Here is a 21,716-nt window from a genome sequence, read left to right as displayed (position 1 = left end):
CAAAGATGGCTGAAGGATTGTGAGCTTCAGCCTCCAAGAAATGTGAAAAGCTGAAGCATAAAACAGCATTAAATTCTTCATAAAGGCCCAACTTTTGTTCAGGTGCACACATGATTGGTAATAAATTAGGCCATCACACTATTAGAGATCATATCCTTGAATAGCATTATCCAGTTCAACAATTGGTTAACATTCCCAATTATAGTGTAGAGATGAGCTGACAAAGTTTCATAACTAGACCACAATTTTAAAAACTTTACAACAATGAAATGTGGCATATACGTGGTGAATGTGATCTGTCAATTATCATGTACTGTAATTATTCAAATATATGGACATTATTGTAATTGAAATCTGAATATAATCAATTTCAACAACAAAAAATCTGATTCTATTCATATGAAAATGATGAAAAGTCATGTGCCTGAACAGTTAAATCTGCTTTTCACGCTACGGATGCTGCCTTGCCTGTTACATACTACAGCATTCCCTGTCCTATCTCAGAATGGTAGCTAATCAGAAAATACAATGCAGATTGTGAATGGGTCCAATGGTAGCCATATTATCTGTGCGCAACTGAAAGTATTTTGTATATACTTAAACATCCATGAAATAAATTTCACTAATAATATGCACCTTTTTAGTTTAGTTTCAGAATTTAAAGAAAAATAGAATAAAAATTCCAAGTTTCATTCCAAAAATAATTATGTGGTGAAAGGGTTATGTGTCCTTAAATGAATATATTATTCTCCTGAGAAAATAAGTAACTTACATTAACAAACATCTACATTTAATGTTGCCAGCCTCACATAAACACAATTTTCAAAATAATCTTAAATAAATTAGTTTCAAAATCTCATTCTGGGCCTTGTGAAGAAATATGAAATGTATTAGTGATAATTTCAGAGTATTCTCATTTTTATGTAAAGATCAAGAACAAAATGATAAATGAACTAAGAATTGTAGACCATCCCCCTCCCTCTCCCCAAGTCTTGTCTATCTAGGAAATCCAGGAACATGCACCATAAGAAGTCTTTACAATGATAGTTGCTGGTTAATATGGTATAATTAGCTGCAAATAACAGAATTAAACAAAATTTTTAAGGATAACAGATAAACCTACATTTATTCAAATTTAACAGAGAAACGATGATCACTTAAGAGCCACGTTTTCCCTTCTCAAAATAATTGTTGACCCCCTTATGTATCCAGTTCTCAAGTTTTCTTATCCCAACTTATTACTGGACAGAATAGCATTCATGACAACCACGAGTCCCCTTCATCGCAAGGAAGTTTAGAGACAAAAACCCTTATACAGCTAAAACAATTCACAGGGGAACTTTCCCCCCAAACTCTCCTATCATAACAGCTTGAACCCATTACCCCACGCCTGCTTCCACCTCCATAACTTTAATGGTTAACAGTCTGACTTTAATTCTGCGATTATGTCAGATGTGGGAACCATTTGTCACAAGATCAGAAATTCCCACTTCCCATGTCAGATTCCACTCTTCAAAAAAATAAGCTGCATTTGGCCTCAGCTAATGGACAGATAGGGAATGTAGTCACTTTGTGCCTAGATTTTTTGAACATCACTGATGATGATTTTTTTTTTAATGCACAAATCTATGTACAGAGAGCATGTCATCTTAATCACCAACAGCAACATACAAATAAAGAGAAAATATGTTAAAATGCTTAATTTCCAACTTTAGTAATAGACTGGAAATTCTTGATTAGGAAGGTCTTCAAAGTGCATAGACTGAAAATTCTTCAATAGGAAGGACGTCAAAGGCTACGGGAGAAGGCTGGAGAATGGGGTTGAGAGGGAAAAATAGATCAGCCATGGATACTGGATGGTCCAAATTACCTAATTCTACTCCTACATCTAATGGAAATACAACCAGCATTAATGCAATCTCTTCCTAGACTATTGTGAGATCCACAACCTATCATTCAAGCTCAACAAAAGGTGTTGTTCATATTCATCTCAAATTGAACCTCATCAAGGCAAAGTATTAATACCAATTGACTCTTTGGATATATCTGGGGAGAATCAGCGATGTATAAGTTATTTTAGTTTACAACAAATCATTTGTTTAAATGATTGTACATTCATTGCAGCACATTATTTATTTATTTATTTAAAATGTGCATTTATTCAGATTTCAGTTCTGCAATGGAGTTTTGTTTCAATAAAAATATATAGTTGGAAGTTTGTTTTGGTCATTTGAACAGTTACTTTTTGGTGCTGATACAAAGACTATGTATTGCACTAGTACTTTTGTCAACATCACGCTTGCCCTGCACTCATGCAAACAAAGGCAAGTCTGTAAACTTTCAGTAAATGCTTAAAGTGATAGTTTCAGTGATTTGACAAACTGGAACTGACTTGTTTTATTATGTTGCAAAACTATTTTTTTTTCAAAAAAAGTGGATGAGAGCCTACAAAAGCCCTGGACAAAATAGTACATTTATTAGACAGCATGATAATTGATGACTATTACTTTGTAGTTTTTGATCTTACTTTATGAACTCCTCTCCCACTCCTCCAATAATTGTATGGTGGAATACTAGAAGCCTAGCTTGAAGGATTGTAAACATATATCCACAGCCCATCTTTCATAATCATTGCATTCAGATTCCACCATTCAATACTACAACCCATTTAGTCTAGTTTTTATTTTGGTGCCTCTGTATTTTTGATTAAAATATGATTTGATATCCCATTTTAAATTAATCAGTCATTTTTGGTTGATTTTATGACATTTTTGTTTCAGGAGCACAGAACCTTGACTAAATGTTATGACGATTTGGCAAGTATTTCTGATCACTTATGAAGTTTGTTCTGAGCAGACTTTTATCGGGATGTAGGCCTGTCAGATGCTTTGCCTTATATTTTGCCAACTGTCGTGCTGGACAAAAGAGACCAGGCCGAGTTTAATCTAATCAATAATAATGTTTTGAGTTGCTCACTAAGACAATTTTGGGGATTACACCTGATCTCAGTATTTTTGGGGTGGAATATTTATATTTTATTGAAACCTGAATTGAATGGATTCTCTGCTGATCTTTGTTCCTTTTGTTAGCTTCACTGGCCTCACTGAAATTCTTTATTCAAGAGTGAGCAAGTTCTTCACTCACAGACCTTTGTAAGAAAACCAAAAGGACATAAAGAATTGTTAATTAAACTTCCAACCCAAACTTTGCATGTTCATCTCATGAGTCATAAGGTTACAGACATTAGTACGACTATGAATTTAAACATCAAATCCACATGGATGTTTTAAGATAATTTAAGAAGTGCTACCCTTCAGCTGATACTGTAAACCAAGGGCATGTCTGCTAGGTCAGACATATGTATAACTATCTAAAGATAGCAGTGTGTTTTCTGTCCTAGAGGTAGTTATTTATTCTTCCATTTGTGTATAAATTGCCTATCAATTTGGTTTACATAATAATGACTGCACTATAATTCCTTGTTTGTAAAACCGATCATACAGAAGATTTAAAAGCTGATATATGAATGCAAGTTCCTGCTTTCTAAAGATTTTAATTGTGATGCACATTTAGATCCAGAATTTTTGGAATAAAAATGTTCTAAAACAGCATTTTCATTAATTTAGTAATATATTACTTATGAAATAACTGTATGCAAATATTTCATTATTTCTTGACATTTTCCACAAACTCAAACAAACATTGCTTTTACATAAATATTCAAATTAAGGTTACTGGAAAGATTTCAATCAACATGTGGTATGACAATCCATTGCACCTAACAAATCTTGGATTTGTGATAATTATCTGTTTATTCCACAGGAACAAAAATATAATCTCACATTTCCAAAAAAATTCAAAGACAGTACTTAGATTAGCCTTACTAAATAAACTCCTGTCAGGAACTTGTTTCACAAAAATCCTAAAGAGTTTGGTATTTGTGAACTGCTAATTTTTTTTACTCACCACAATCAAATGCTTATAACAGGTCCCAAAATTTTTATTTTCAACAGTTAATCAGTATCTGGTCAAATGTGTAAGAATCTATTTAAAGAAAATCATTTTGTTTAGACAGAACTAAAAGGGGTACAGCACTCAATACGAATAAATTACACCATCTTAACAAAAAATGAAACTGATTAGGGCTTTATGTTACGGTGCACACAGACAGCACTCTAAAGCACAACACAGATCAATTAAATGAAAATGCAATGTAATTTTTCAATGAGACTGCTATAAACGTACCTCTGCAATTTTCACTGATAACCTGAAATGATGTAAAGTTGTAAGGTTAAGATTTCTGGATTCTATTTATAAGAAAGAACTAACTATTAAAAATGAAATTATAACTCCATTCATGCATCAGCCAACAAGAGCAAAGCACGTGTGCTTGAAAGTAGAACCAATACCAATTTTAGACAATAAGGCACACGAGGCTGCGGATGCTGGAATCTTAAGCAAAAAAACTATTGGAAATACTCAACAGGCCATATAGCATTTATGTTGGGAAATTGATAGATGGTATTTCATGTCAGGAATCTTCTTCAGTCTGAAGAAGGGTCCCAACCCAAAATGATTTCTGTCCATTATCCTTCACAGGTGCTGGCTGACCCATTGAGTTCTTCCAGTAGTTTGTTTTTGCCCAATTTTAGACATGTTTGTTAAATGTGAAACCATAGAAAGTAGTAATGCTGGTTTACATGTATTATTCCCATCACTGCAAGAGTTTGGTAATGGCCTGGTTAGTGAATGTGCCAAGTCTTAGAACTTCATCAATTACTGGCTGAAGTAACAAATCAAACGCACACCATACTTCCTTCTACCAATTTTATTGTGACATTGAGATAGCCTTCAGAGCAAATTCTCCAAATTACACTAAACAATCTAGAGAGATACAAAATTCAAGCAGATCGAATTACTGAGGTAATGGACACGAAAGTGAAACAAATAGATCTATCCCCAACAAGTTCTCACGGTATAAAATTAATTGTATTTGCATGAATGCTTACATAGATATTATTACATTTTAATTTATCTGTGACAATTGATGGATATATTCCTCTAGTAAAGATAGTACACATAATTAAAGTGAATATTTATAGGCAAATTATTAATAGACATAAGTGTAAAAAACCCTGAAAACATAATCAAAATTGAAATTTCTGACCAAAACTAAAAATGTAATACCTGGAAATTAATTTAGATAGAAACTCTTAGAACTCCCAGAATGTCCTGCATTATTACATTGATTTTGAGAATGTAGGAATAAATTGCTAATCATGTTAGAATTTGTAAGTGCAATTTTTTAGAACAAAACAACATAATAATGACAAGTATCGGTTAGAAGAAATCCTGACTAAATCATATTTGAGATGAAGTGTGTGTTTATCAGGTATTAACATAAGCTAAATGCTTCTATTTTAATTGGGGCCAAAAAGATAAATATTTGTAACAGCAAACCATATTAGTGATATCAAAATAAGACCATGTATCGATTCTTAATTAGTTTTAAAACATACAAAACATTTCAGCAATATGATTTACGGCAGCAGGACTATAAGCATCAAAATGGATCAAACAAAATTAATATTTAACGACAGTCTTACTCAAAGACTGGAATTAATTATTTCATATTATACAATTGTTCACTCACTGCGGTGTGCCACAGTTTTGTACACAAATTGGAATTTACAATGAGGTTGTGCAGCAGAAAAACAATATCAATCTTCTCTGATGAAATTTTGGATATGTAAATTTTCAGTGGCAATTCTTAGCTTTAATCATGTGGTAACAAAGAGATACAGCAGTCCTTTCAAAAACGAAACTATTTCATTTCCTCCCAACTTAGATTCACCATACATGCGGTCCACAAATGTTATAGGTACCTGCAACAATTAGGAGGGGGAGACAATGTAAACATGAGCATTAATAAGCAAAGGAAACTATCAAGAATTAACTAACATATGTTCTATTTTTATGAATGCCTTCAGCAATAAGAAATGGACTTGCATTATGTTATCTATAAATTTTACACACCATTTTACACATGGAAATAGGTTTTTAATGTATCTGGGTCTTTGATAACATAATTTTGAGCAATTTATTTTACCCATGCTGCTTTAGTTATCCATTTATCATTTGTAATGTTATTCAATGAGTAATATAGAAATAAGAATGGTTGTATTTTCTGTCCCATTACTAAATTGAACTCCGTTTCAATAAAACTAATTCTTACTCAAATAAGAGGAACTGTAAACCTGCTGTCATGGTGCAAGATATTAATTTTAAGGTATCTCCATCTTCCTTCTTTAATGTTGTTAAATGTAGATGCATATTTAGAACATATCACATAAAATATGCATGCTGTCAAAAAACACTGCCTACAGTGCATTCAGAAAGTATTCAGACCCCTTCACTTTTTCCACATTTTGTTACGTTACAGCCTTATTCTAAAATGGATTAAATTCAATTGTTTTATCATCAATCTCCACACGATACCTCATAATATAAAAGCAAAAACAGGTGTTTAGAAATATTTGCAAAGTAATTAAAAATAAATTACTGAAATATCACATTTAGATAAGTATTCAGACCCTTTGCTGTGGCACTCAGAATTGAGCTTTGGTGCATCCTGTTTCCATTGTTTATCCTTGAGATGTTTCTACAAGTGGATTGGAGTCCACAAGCGGTAAATTAAATTGATTGTACATGATTTGGAAAGGCACACACCTGTCTATATAAGGTCCCGCAGTTGACAGTGCATGTAAGAACAAAAACCAAGCGATGAAGATGAAGGAATTGTCCGGAGACGTCCGAGACAGGATTGTGTCGAGACACAGATCTGGGGAAGGGTATAAAACAGTTTTGGCAGCATTGCAGGTCCCGAAGAGCACAGTGGCCTCCGTCATTCTTAAATGGAAGAACTTTGAAACCACCACGTCTCTTCGTAGAGCTGGCCACCCGGCCAAACTGATCAATCGAGAGAAATGGGCCGTGGTCAGGGAGGTGACCAAGAACCCGATGGTCACTCTGACAGAGCTCCAGAGTTCCTCTGTGGAGATGGGAGAAAATTCCAGAAGGCCAACTATATCTGCAACACTCCACCAATCAGGCTTTTATGGTAGAGTGGCCAGATGGAAGCCATTCCTCAGTAAAAGGCACCTGACAGCTCGCTTGGAGTTTGCCAAAGGGCTCCTAAACAAGATTCTATGGTCAGATGAAACCAAGATTGAACACTTTGGCCTGAATGCGAAGTGTCACGTCTGCAGGAAACCAGGCACCGCTCATCACCTGGCCAAAACCGTACCTACGGTGAAGCACGGTGGTGGCAGCATCATGCTGTGGGGATGTTTTTCAGCGACAGGAACTGGGAGACTAGTCACGGTCGAGGGAAAGATGAACAGAGCAAAGTACAGAGAGATCCTTGATAAAAACCTGCTCCTGAGCATTCAGGACCTGACTGGGGCAGAGGTTCTCCTTCCAACAGAACAATGCCCCTAAGCACACAACCAATACAACACAGGAGTGGCTTCATGACAAGCCTGTGAATGTCCTTGAGTGGCCCAGCCAGAGCCCGGACTTGAACCCGATAGAACATCTCTGGTGGGACCTAAAAATAGCTGTGCATCGACGCTCCCCATCCAACCTGACAGAGCTTGAGAAGATCTGCAGAGAAGAATGGGAGAAATTACCCAAATAATGGCGTGCCAAGCTTGTAGCGTTATACCCAAGAAGACTTGAGGCTGTAAATACTGCCAAAGGTGCCTCAAGAAAGTACTGAGTGAAGGGTCTGAATACTTATGTAAATGTAATATTTCAGTTATTTATTTTTAACTACTTTACAAAAATTTCTAAACACCTGTTTTTGCTTTTTCATTATGGGGTATTGTGTGTACATGGATGATAAACCTAAATTAATTTAATCCATTTTAGAATAAGGCTGTGACGTAACAAAATGTGGAAAAAGTGAAGGGGTCCAAATACTTTCTGAATGCACTGTATGTGATCCTTTCCAGGTAACTGTTTCAAAATTATCAATAGCAAACTTCCAACCACATATTCCAACTCCACTTTTATTAAACCTATACTCCATTGAAGAACTGAAAATATCGGCATAAACATAGATTAAAAATAAATGAATAAATAAATGATTGTAGGTTAATTAGCTTCTATTATTTGCCCCTAGGGTGCAGGGAGAGAATGAGAAAGTGGGATAATGTGGGACTAGTGTGAACATGTGGGTGATGTGGACCACGCTGTATCTCTACATTAAACTAAACACAACGTCTTTGGAATCAAGGTGAAGTAGGGTTTGAAGATAAAGGAAATGTCTTCCTAATACCACACTAGGTTTATAAAGTAAGTATCTAGGCCATAAGAGGCCAGAAAGATCTTGGGCTCAAATATTAGTTGATGCAAGAGCTGAACTTTACTTGACGCACCAAAATAATTTCGATTTGGCTTTGTTTCTTTGAGAAAGTACAAAGTAGCCAACATTTTTATTGTCGATTTATATTAAATGATTCCCGATGAAATGACAATGACTGAAGATGTAATAAGCTTACAAATGTTAATATACAATCAACATACATGAGCTTGATGTATGTGTGCAAAGACATGGCAGGATCAATTGCAGATATGATGTCCCATATATTGAAATAATTTTCAAACAAACATTAAGTGTAAGAAGGAATTGCAGATGCTGATTTACGCCATAGACCGCAAATGTTGGAGTAACTCAGCAGGACAGGCAGCATCTCTGGATAGAAAGAAAGGGTGACGTTTCGGGTTGAGACCCTTCTTCAGACGGAATTATAAATCATGGCCTCCAGAGTGAGATAGTAGGAAAAATTTCTAGTGTGGAATGGTATTCAACAAATTGTGGGGGTAGGGGGCTATGGTAAGAAACAAAAATAGGGAATTATAAAGAGGGTTGATACTGAGAGGCTGCCTCCTTATGTTGAATACCTTAGGAACATAGATCACAATCATAGGGTGTTTCAGGTTAAACTAACGAGAAATCTATTCATCAGAATTCACCAGATAGACAGGTACATGGATAGGACAAGTTTGGAGGAATATGAACCAAGCACAGGCAGGTGGAACTAGTATAGCTGGGACATGTTAGCCGGTGTGAGCAAGTTGGGCTGAAGGGCGTTTCCACACTGTATCATTCCATGACTCTATGACTAATTATCATATCCATGTAGGTATTGAACTATAATTGCTTGCTTGCTTCAGTCGAAGCTGAGACTCCTATTTCTGGACACAAAATGAATAAAGAGGCATGGGTATAGAACAGGAATGGGGATAAATTTTAGAATTAACCATAATCTTAGTGAATAGAGGATAAAGTTTCAGAGGCCAGAGAGCCTATTCCTGTGCGTCTTAGATTCTTATGTTTTTTTATTCAGTTGTGAATTAATTATTTTCAAGATTGCAAGATGTCAAGTGTCACAGAAGTCATCATAGAAGGTTCTCCCTCTAAATTAGTCATGGATTCATTTTTAATTAGGATACAAGAATATGGAAAAAAAAGAACATAAGGCCATTTGACAATTCAAAACTATTTTTCCATTTAATAAGATGTTGGCGGATCTACACTTAATTCCATCATCATGTATTCCCAGATTCCAAGACTCTACTTGTTCCTATCTTTAAAATAGTCATCAAAATCAAATACATAGCCATCTTGGATGGAGAATTTCCATCAATTACACTCTAAAGAAATATTTCTCTTTATCGCTGTCCTAATGGCCAAGCCTTTGGCTTTTGGCTCCATCAACAAGGACAACATACTCCCTGGATCGAATCTGACAAGCATTTTGGCAGATAATCTAATTTCATTGAGGTCATCACTCATTAATTTTAACTCAAAGAAAGAAAAAGGCCCGGTGCACTCAATCTCTCCTCTTTCTACATCTGATTGAATCCAGAAAATTAGTTGTGTGAATAAATTTTACACCTCATCGAAAATAAGAGCATTTCTCCTTGGGCAAGGAAATCAAAACTACACAAGTGATTTGTAATCCAGCTGTGCCTTCATAAGGCACCATTTAATCACAGTAAGACTACCTTACATATATTCTCCAATTCTTTTACGATAAAAGTAGCACATAATTTCTTAAATTCTTTCTATACTTGTTAACTTTGTGCTTTGTGTAACATGACCACCCACGTCATTCTGACAAACAACAATTTCCAGAATTGTCACCTTTTAAAATTATGATGTTTTTCTATTTTTCCTCAACAATTTAAGTTGATATTTCTTCCCAGTGTATTCCATTTGCCACATTCATATCCAGATGCCTAACCTGTCTTTATTAGTTTACTAACTCTTTTCATTCTCCCCAGGATTCCATTTATTATACTCATCTAAAACTGAAAATAGTTGAAAATATAGGTCACTTTATTTCCTGTGTGACAATAATTGTAGGCTGCCATTTCAAAGTTTCTGCTTATTCTTACTTTTTCTCCCCCTGTCCCTTAACCAATCCTCAATCCATGCTAATAAAATCGCCTCCAATTCCACACCTGATACTGTATGAACCACAGTACTTTACACATAATGTCCCCCGAATCATTCCCATAGGAAATTAAAATATTTTTTGAATAAGGACATCAACATTTATTTCACGATTATTCACAACTTGTTAAACTGGACTGAACTGGAACACAAGTACCATTTAGCTCCTTAATAAACTCCATAATTCAGTTAGTGTCTATTTACTCAACTATGCTCTATATCTCTTAATATATGTACTTAATAAAACTTTGTGAGATTGTAGCCTTCAATTTTTTTATTGACCATTTTTCCAGAATATATTCCAAAATTTCATCACAATCTGTTAGCTAAGTGCTTTCTACTTTGACTCCATCATACCAAAACTAATATTAAGATTAAGATTATACCAGAGGAAGTAATATTTCTAATTTAACCATGTTAAATTATTTTATCATTTAAAATACTTCAATTAAATAACACCTAACTGAACCTCATAGAAATACACGACAACTTTTATTTCACAGGAAAATTACTTTTCTTCAAAAAAAATTCTAAAGTTGATTTATCTCACCTCCCACCAAGCTTAACACGAGTGCTATATAGTCATCTTACAATTTAATTATTCCTGTGGGAAAAGGAAACATTCTTGTCTACGATAGCGCTGCAAACCAACTAAATTGGTTTTTGAAGCATGTGCAATAGTCATAAATCGAAACATTAATTCTAAATCATGAAGCATTATTCAAAAGTAAATTCTGTAATTATGCAAGATATGTTGTAATGGGCAACTGCGGATTTTTGATTATTTTTTGTAATTATTTTAAAATAATCCTTTCATACCTCCCCAATACTGTAATTCAGCTGTCGAGCCCTAACGATCATCTCCATTTGAAAGACATAGCCTTTGGATACACACTTTTCGACCAGTTTCTGCAGCACATCTTTTTTGTATAGTCTGTGAAAAGAAAATGCTTGTAGAATGTACTCAAACATACAATCAATACCTGAAGAAGAAAAAGATAATTCATATGTTTTCTCTGATTTCTAATCTAAAACAAGAAACGCCATCTCAGCAACTAAAGAGATATGCCGAGGTATATATCACCTCTGGAAATAAATGTATGACATAAATGGGCAAATGTTGTTGCATTGAGCCATGCAGGATAGAAAACCTAATATTTTGATCTGCATTTCTGAGGCAGGAGAGCACTTGAAAAAAACCAGGCAAAATGAGCCAGGTTTCTTTTTTCCGATTCCTTTCCTGTAGCCTGTTGATTTTCAGCAAATTGGTCAGAGCTCATGTGATATTGGAAGAGGATTAGAATCAGCAACAATGCTTCAATGTTTTCGAATGAAACAACTACCTCCCAAAAATGTTTTAGAAGGGGAAGTGGAGAAAATAAAGTCAAATTGTTTGCTGCAGTTCATAGAGTGTAAAATATCATTGTGTGGCAATAGTGGGAAATCAAAAGCTTCAAGTGCATTGTCAGTTAATGGATCATAATTGTAGCACAGTAAAACAAATGTTGATCTACTGGCAAGCCAGTCTACATGTACTAATAGCCTTTAGCTATGTACAAATAAGTTTTTTATATATATGTCAACTGACCATTCTTCAAAATCACCGCAATAGAAAAATATCTTTGGGACTCCGTTTACCACAGTTTTCTTTTGCACCACTCTTCCCACACAAGAGGGCACAATGCAAAAAATTGAATTTAGTACAATAAAATCGCACATTGCCAGTGATTCAGTAATTATAAATAATCTTCAACATGCCCTGAAGTTAAACAACTACACCCACACAAAATGTAATATAGCAAAAGATATTAAACCACATTCTTACCTGAAGCTACCTGTCAAGTCTGAAGCACCTGGTCTCAACAATACCTGAGTGATAAAATTTGCTCCGCGGCTATATTGCAAAATAAATAACATAAGTAAGTGAAATCATTTCATTCATTCCTTTAAAGAATTGAGAGCCATGTTTTTTTTTTAAATTTCACACTTATTAAGATAGATAAATCAATCTCATTTATATATAAGCATGTAAACATCATCATTAACATTTTCTTGGATGACGGCAAAAAAAGATAAAATAAATCCTCCTAAATTGAACAACAGTTAAGTTGTATTTTACCTTAAACATTTTAAAAATATGTGATCATGTAATTTTTTTAAAAATGTGATAACTTCCCGAACAGCGGGTGGGGGGGGGGGGAGGCAAATTCGACCCTCCGAATGGCGCGGAAGTCCCGATGAGGTCGAGATAGGCCGCCTCACCCAGCCCAGGCACCACATTTTGGGGCAACTTCAGCGGGAAAATTCAAGTGTGCTCTCGTGATTTGGTCCAGATTAATTGAGGTGCCAGACCATCGGTTGCCGGAAAATTGGTGGTGGACTTGTACTTATGTATATTATTATCTGATCTGATTAGATAGCATGCAAAACAAAAGCTTTTCACAGTACCTCGATACACGTGACAATAATAAACCTAAACCCAAACCATAATCGTACTATTCTCCCAATGACCAGACTTCTCCACGACCATCTGCAAGGGCAGATGATCTGGTGATGGGACAATCAAGAAAGAAGAAGATGACCTCCTCCTCATTAAAACTACCTGTTGCAGACCATCTTCCCATTACAGAGTTTCTGTGCTAACTTGGTGAAGCAGCAGCACATACATGCTAAACAGTGGAAATTGCAAACTGTCAGTTGTGCCAAAGAATCCCACTGCCAACAAACCATATATAGTTGTGAATAGTGGTGGACAATTTCACAAATAAGTAGGGAAGTTTTCATGAATATCTTCATTCAAAATGGCAGAGCCCAACTTGGGGTGGCACGGTGACACAGCTGTAGAGTTGCTGCTTTATAGCGCCAGACACCTGGAGATTAGTGGGCAAAATTAGAGCACATGGTATTGAGGGTAGGATATTGGCATGGATAGAGAATTGGTTGGCAGACAGGAAACAAAGAGTAGGAATAAACGGGTCCCTGTCAGAATGTATGGACTTGGTGAATGGAGTGCCGCAAGGCTCAATGCTGGGGTCGCAACTATTTACAATAAATATTAATGATTTAGATGATGGGATTAAAAGTAACACCAGCAAATTTGCAGATGACACAAAGCTGGGTGGCAGTGTGAACTGCGAAGAGGATGCTAGGAGATTGCAGGGTAACTTGGACAGGTTGAGTGAGTGGGCAGATGCATGGCAGATGCAGTATAATGTAGATAAATGTGAGGTTATCCACTTTGGCGGCAAGAACAAGGAGGCAGATTATTATCTCAATGGTGTCAGATTAGGAAAAAGGGAAGTGCAACGAGACCTGGATGACTTTGTACACCAGTCACTGAAAGTAAACATGCAGGTACAGCAGGCAGTGAAGAAAGCTAATGGCATGTTGGCCTTCATAAAGAGAGGATTTGAGTACAGGAGTAAAGAGGTCCTTCTGCAGTTGTTCAGGGACCCGGTGAATCAACATCTAGAATATTGTGTGCAGATTTGGTCTCCTAATTTGAGAAGGACATCCTTGCTATTGAGGCAGTGCAGCGTAGGGTCACGAGGTTAATCCTCGGGATGGCGGGACTGTCATATGAGGAAAGATTGGAAAGACTGGGCCTGTATTCACTGGAATTTAGAAGGATGAGAGGAGATCTTATAGAAACATATAACATTATAAAAGGACTGGACAAGCTAGATGCAGGAAAAATGTTCCCAATGTTGGGGGAGTCCAGAACCAGGGGCCACAGTCTAAGAATAAAGGGGAGGCCATTTAAAACTGAGATGAGGAAAAACTTTTTCACCCAGAGAGTTGGGGACTATGCGTCAGTGGTGCAATATCGCGTTGGGGGGACGGGTTGCATTGGGGGAATGGGTGATTGGTGGAATATTGAATTGGGGAACGGGTTGGGGGACCAGGCCTCCTATGTGACAGGGACCCAGCGAGGCCCACTTAGTCTAGTCATTTGTAAAACCGATCCAAGACTACTATCATTTTGGTATTCATGATCATGAATGCATTGGAGGGGTTCCAGTGTGTGATAACCTTAACAAGACTTTAGAAAATAAATTACTTGTAAGCACTCAGAAAAATATACAACAGCATTCTTCCATTCCTATTTAGAATTACACTATTCATACATATACTATACAATTCAACCACAAGTTCTCCATTGACAAAGTCACTTCCGATTCTGCGTGGTTGAGGTTGATCAAAAACAGAACTAAAACTATGTTCTGTTTGATGAAACAGATGAATGAAAATATTAATAAAACCCAATTAGGCGAGTGATCTTCTAAATTAGAATTGGTATTTTACTGATGTTGTAGTTAATCTATTAGGTGGGAATCCAAAGTATTTATTACGCATTACTTATTATACCTGATAAGTTTTCTTCTCAAATCCCAGCCGTATACACCTCCATTTCCACTGTAGCGCGTGCCAGACACCACATCATAATTTCCTTCCTTCTGTTCTCTGTAATATTTATATAACAAATCCAGAATTAAACCTAAATTAATCGAGGTTCTGAAACAGAAAACTTGTTCCAAAATCATTCTATGAAAATTACATTCGTGTAATTTCAAAGGTTTTAAAACCTATAACCTCACTTCCGCCAAAGGTATCTTTTGAAATTATACTAAAGTAAATATAAATTTGAATAACAAAATATTAATTTAAAATGCATTTTTAGTATGATAATGACAACATTGAAGATGAACAATATAATTTAATGATTTTGCACTATAAGTAGAAGAAAACTTGCAACCTAGATGAGTATGGATGAGTTGGGCTGAAGGGCCTGTTTCTATGCTGCATAGCACTATGACTAAAATAAACCATATTTTCAAATTTGAAATGAAATATGACTGCACCCTTTTCCAGTTAGCTAAGTTATGACATGATAAAAAAGTATTAACATAAACCAAATCAGCCATATATTTACTGCATGCATAACAAAGAGATAATTTAATAATCAAGGAGATTCAATTAAGATAACATCCACAGAAAATATGTTGGAAAGCAAATCCAAATCCATCAAAAAACAACATTTGGGGATTTTCTCCTATATGTGAGCTCCTGCTCACAGCACCAACAATCCTGACCTCCAGTGCTGTCTGTGTGGACAAACACCCTATGACTGTAGGTTTTCTCCAGGAACTCTGGTTTCCTCCCCCATTCCAAAACTGTGTTAATTGGACACTTTGAATTTCCCCGAATGCGTAGATAAGTTGGAGAATTGGGATGCAGGTGGAGGTAAGTTAATGAGAACATGTGGAGAGTAAAAGGGGTTAATGTAGGGATACTGTAAAAATGGGTTCTTGATGGTAGGCATGGACTAAGTGTGCCTGTGCATGCTGTACCTTCCCATGTTTATATGAATCTAACCTACCCTTCATTGTAAGCCAAAATAGTACAATAGCGTAGACAATTTATTCATATAATTTAAAGCAGTTCTTCCCTGAATTTAGTACCAATAAATTGAAACATGTAAGAGTTTCAAATATTTCACTCGACAATGCTAACATACTATTTTACAGACCTACAGAACGAGCTGCCAGAGGAAGGGTGCAATAGTGATGATTAACAGTATTTAAACGGGTTCATGAATCGAAAAGGTTTAGTGGGAAAAGGGTTAAACACAGGCAAATTAGACTATTTCATTAAAACTGGTCAGCAGACGTTGCACTGATTTCATGCTATTATCACTCTATGACTATTGCTATTTGTACTGACACATAAAGAGAACAGCAAACAACACTTGCTATCTACTGCCATTGATTCTGCTTGCCTCATAGTGGCAGGTTTGTGTAGCCCTGATGAATCCATGTGATATGGCTAGACATAAATAAGGCTCACAATTATACTTTCAAGGGTAGAAGGCTCACCATGTTGTTCATAAAACTAAAACAGATGCATCTACAGCTATCTGGAAATGCATTCCCATTTTTTTGGGGGGGGGGGGGGGGGGAAGGGGGGGTGGAAAAAATCCCCCCCCCCCCCCCCCCCCCCCCCCCCCCCCCAGCTGTAGTGAAGAGGCAAAGGAAATGCCATTATTTCTGTTCTTGGAAGAAAGCCTTGGAGAGTTACTTTACAATTAAAGAACAAAAATAAAAAAGTATTAATTGCATAGCTTTGTAATTAATAGGAACAATTTACCAAGAAAAATTAAGTATAAATTTGTATTCACACATTCATAATTTGAATCATTTTAAACTTCAGGCAATACCAATTTTAGTTTAGAGAGCATATAGATAGGAGTAGGCTCATAATTGCGAACACTTAATTGTAATATTATTATAATGATATAGAATATTACTTAACTATACAAACATGATCTAACAGGACAAAAATGCAATGCACCACTTTTGCTTGGGTAGAGGAATGTTATACAATGAACGTTTGTGCTGAATGTGCACATGGGACGCCATTTGAATTAATCAGGGCAAATATTTATGCCGTGCCTAGCTTTACTTTATGTCCTGTCTCTTTTTATAATTGTTTCAACAGTCATAAAAATAATAAAATTAAAATCATACCCCCACAAAAATCACACTGATATAATAAAGAAAAGACTGATACCATAATGAAAACAAATTGTCTATTATGCTTTGCCCAATGACCAATTTTTGAGGATATATCAATTATGCAACAGGCAATAAGGATAAGTAATATCTGGAAACATAAGGAAAATAGTCAAGTCAAGGTTGTTTTACTGTCATATGTCCCAGATAGAACAATTACATTTTTATTTGCAGCAGCACAACAAAATATGTAAACATAGTACACAGTAAACAATATAATAAACGAGGGAACATAACAGTGCGTGCGTGTATATACACATATATTTGTGCGTGTGTGTGCGTGTATATATATATATATATATACATACATATATATATATACATACATACACACACACACACACAGATATATATATATAATATATATACACTTAGTTACTGCCTATTATGCTTCCTGGCATGTAGGGCAGCATCGAAGGTCCTCCACTCCTGTCTGTTCTGAGCTAGCTTCTGGACACTACCCCAGGTTAGGTCCACATATACATATACACACACACACACACACAAGTCAAGTCAAGTCACATTTATTTATATATCACATTTAAAAAACAACTCACGTTGGCCAAAGTGCTTTACATTTGTTATAAGAATATATATATATATATATATAAATATATATATATACACACACACAAACGTACACAAAAAACAAAAAAATACTTACTTTATGAACTCAAGGATAAACTTTGGCTGAAATTAAAGATAAAAAGTTTAGTTCGATAAGTACATCATATATATATATAAAAATATCAATATAAAAAAAAATTGTAAATAAACTTACATGATGTGAAAGATCTGCATCCATTATTACAACAAAGTTACCAGTGGCATGTTGCATTCCATGAATATATGCTGTTCCTAGAATAAAAACCAATCACAGATATTACATTCAGCAAAAATTATTTGTTGACTTTCATTGGCATCTTTATAAGTAAAGTACTCAAAAGTACTCAGTTTAGTGCAAAAACCAGATTTTCAACTAGCTTTACAGCATCGGTCACGAAAACAAAATATATTGTGATATTTATATTTATGTAATTAGAGAAATGTAAGAGAGCATTTTACAATTTAAGAATTTTGTTAGGGAAACATCAAACCAATATTTAGCCAACATTCCTAGGATCATTTTGATGTCAACTCGCAAAATACCTTTGTTCTCCCATTGAACTGTAGAGCACCACTGTAATCTATAGTTTTTCTTAACATCACTTAATGAAGTCTTTGAAGATGAATCATGCAATAAACTAAATGAATGCATATTATTAATAAGAGAAAGCAATTACTTAATGAGAAAGATAGGTTGTTTAGAGATGCAGCATGGAAACAGACCCTTTGGCCCACCTAGTCCTCGCCGACCATTGAACATCTGTTCACACCAGATCCATGTTATGCCACTTTCCCATCCATTCCCTACACTCTAGGGACAATTTACTTAGGCTAATTAACCTACAAACCTGCACGTTTTTGGGATGTGGCAGGAAACCAGAGCATCCAGAGGAAACCCACAAAGTTATAGGAACAACGTGCAAATTCTACACAGACAGCGACCAAGGTTGGGATAGAACCCAGGACTCTGTCGCTGTGAGGCAGTAGCTTTATCAACTGTGCCACTGTTGCAATAGTTTGTGTTTTGTCCTCTCGATCAGATTTGGTCTGCTGAACTAGAAATTCTAATGGAAAAAGCATGTTAAACGGATGATGAATTCTATGCAGCATCTTGATTTCTGTCTTCTAAGCTCATCTTGGTGACATACGTTCAAATTACTTCTAGCATGATCTTACTGTTGGCAATGCCAGCAATGTTCTTCCCCCTCTATAGACATAACACAATTAATGCTTGGGGTTGCCCAACCCCTAGCCCAGTTTCACAACCTCAGAAAAGAGCATTGGGCAACATATTTTCAGTGGCAAAAATGTGCAATAATCAGTCAGTTCTGCCCAAGTCCTTGATTCTGCACAAATAATTTTTCAACAAAAGATTTCTTAAATGGTGTTTGACACTCAATACTGTGTCCCTGTTGTAGATGCATTAGGATGTACTGTACTAATGTTCCAGGCTAATATATTCTACACAGTATTAAGGAAAGACACATGATATAATATATTATTAATTTGGAGAGGTTATGTAGCTATTGAGAATCGCATAAAAAATTACAAGGTGCGACTCTGAATAGCTTCACTTTTTATTTGTTTGTGATTATGTTGCTAGGCTACTCCAGAGGACAGTTAAGATTCCATGCAAGACTCCAGAAAAAAGCTTAACTTCCAAAAAAAATAAATAAAGCATCAGTTCTCCAGATTATTTGTCTCGTTTTTGGACAGGTAGTTCGAAAATCCAAAAGATACACCACACTGCCTGACATGAAAATAACAAGAGGTTCTGCCTAAACTGATTCAGAGTGCAGACAGATTCTGAGCATTAGAAATGGTCGTGATATTTAGAGTGCCAAAATAGTAAACAAAACGTTTCATTTTCAATAAATGTTTTCAACACAGATCATTTCCAAAACTTAAAACACAAATTGCCACTTAAAATAGCTTGCATGCATTCATAGCTCTTACCTAATCCCAGCTTCTTTGCTCGTGGTCGGAGTACCTGTGAAAACAGTGAACAATAACTTAAGCAACAGCTTCCAAAATTCTAATTGTGAGGCATATTTTACAGTAGGACAGTTTCTACAGAGCTCATTCTGCTGAAAATACTGGGAAGTTGAAGGCAACTTTGTGCTTTTCCCAAAGATCTTTTGTGGCATTACTTTGAATGTGTCAGTTGTCGCTCAGAGAAAAAGGTGGCATTTTTTGCAATAGAATTCACTGAAAAGATTTAGAAATAAAGTTAGCAATAAGTCAACATTTCAACAGTGGTCAAATCTTTCCTTTAAGATAGAAAACTAAATGATATCCATACATATCACGTGGATTAATAAATATTCTTACATTATACATCACTGTTCTATGAAATTAATCTCCCTGCACACTATAAGAAGGCGCTTCCATGTTCATCTTTTTACTATGTGGTTATCTGTAAAGAGTTCATAACAAATCTTTGGAAAGACAATGTCAGCTTCCCTTCTTTACCTAATACCTCAGTATTTAGTATTACTACAAAATTTTGTTTCATAAAGTTGAAATACAACTTTAAGTTTCCGATTAAGAAACAGAACATTTACATAATGATGGCATGCAAATGTCAAAATTGGAAGTGCGAAGTTACCTCAGTGACTTAATGTGTAGGAAAGAACTGCTGATGCTGGTTAAATCGAAGTTAGGCACAAAATAATGAAAAATAAAAATGCCATTGTGTGTCTATCTCAGTGAAATTATAACAATAAAGAACAATGAGAAAATGTAGGGTTTTGAATAAAAGGGTGCAAATTTTAACAGTGATGTGTTACTTAGCTGGATGCCAACTAAATAGCACTTGGCATTACTATAGCAAATACGGTAGCTACGAACATAAGCAGCAGAATTTTGGTTTAGCAAAAGGAGCAAGAGGAAGGTCAGCCAAAAGTTCGCTGGAAAAGTCAAGTCCGATGTTAATTAGATTTCAGTAGCAGTTGAGCTGACACAGAATCAAAAGATGTTACAAATGTTGAAATGACGATGACAAAGTTCGTCTTGGAATCCAGCATGACACCAACGTGCAAACTTTCACTTTAGGCAGGTAGATGGATGGAATCAGTGGAAAAACAATGAGGGTTGTGACGGGTATCAAAGACCTACACAATGAAAGGTAGAGCCTGAGGGAGTATTGAAGAACAGAGGGACCTTGGTATATTTGTCCAACGATTCCTGAAGATTTCGGCACATTTACCGGGATACCTACCAGCAATAGCCGGAACATAGAATATAAGAGCAGAGAAGTTATAATATGTTTATAAAATATTAGTTAGGCCACATCTGGCATTCCGTAAAATGTATTGACTCGTAATACAATAGGAAGGATGTGATTGCACTGGAAAGAATGCAAAGGAAATTCACCAGGATGTTGCTTGTGATGAAGCCTTTCAGTTTTGAGGAGAAACAGGATAGGAGGGCAGTATCTTAGAATAGCTGCCATAAAGTGAATTCAGACAGGCTGAAAGCATTGGGGAAAGAAACCAGCCAGTACAGAGGCTGAGGAACGAAAACACTCATAACGTTGGAGGGAAGTTTTAATTATACTTCGGTGTAGTACAATAGTAAATTAAACAAGCACCTTTATTGATCAAAAAATGCCCATTCTATTGTGGGGGAGTAAGGGGATTAAATTCAGAAAAGCTGTTTAATGATAATATGTTACAAGAGATTTATTTTACTTGGACAACTGCAAATATAGTTCAAAATATTGAATTGAAGTGCAGACAAAAGTGAAAAGTTACGTGCTACTCTTATTCATGTATGTTTGTTCAGACACAATTGGATACCAAATTTACTTAAGAGATGTTTAAATTAATTTTTTGGTATTACAGGAATCATTCCAAAAAGCACGGGTGCATCTCGTTTGTATGCGAGTGATTTCCAAGGAGAACATTAATTGGAAGCATGGATTACAGATGGATTTATTCCATGTAGTTCTAATTCTGTACAGTATTTGGCTACTTTTTGGCAGTAAAGGCCCTCTTGTTATGTCTTCTTAT

The 21,716-nt window shown here is 35.7% G+C and overlaps 1 protein-coding gene across 1 annotated transcript in view; it reads right to left on the bottom strand.

Moving 5' to 3' along the window:
* Positions 1-4,813: 4,813 nt before the first annotated feature.
* The window catches only part of dpm1 (dolichyl-phosphate mannosyltransferase subunit 1, catalytic), a 47,565-nt gene continuing 30,662 nt past the window's right edge, over positions 4,814-21,716 (bottom strand). Inside the window, exons 3-9 of the mRNA XM_055652470.1 lie at positions 19,660-19,693; positions 17,879-17,955; positions 17,762-17,787; positions 14,894-14,989; positions 12,351-12,419; positions 11,345-11,459; positions 4,814-5,885 (exon numbers count right to left, since the gene is read on the bottom strand). Of these exons, the coding sequence (XP_055508445.1) occupies positions 5,781-5,885; positions 11,345-11,459; positions 12,351-12,419; positions 14,894-14,989; positions 17,762-17,787; positions 17,879-17,955; positions 19,660-19,693 (522 nt within the window). The 3' untranslated portion in view covers positions 4,814-5,780. The remainder of the gene's footprint in view (positions 5,886-11,344; positions 11,460-12,350; positions 12,420-14,893; positions 14,990-17,761; positions 17,788-17,878; positions 17,956-19,659; positions 19,694-21,716) is intronic.

The sequence above is a fragment of the Leucoraja erinacea genome, chromosome 21 (genome assembly GCF_028641065.1).
Source record: "Leucoraja erinacea ecotype New England chromosome 21, Leri_hhj_1, whole genome shotgun sequence".
Classification (NCBI taxonomy): domain Eukaryota; kingdom Metazoa; phylum Chordata; class Chondrichthyes; order Rajiformes; family Rajidae; genus Leucoraja; species Leucoraja erinaceus.
The sequence above is the reverse complement of the archived record's forward strand: the minus strand, read 5'-3'. Positions and strand labels throughout refer to the sequence as shown.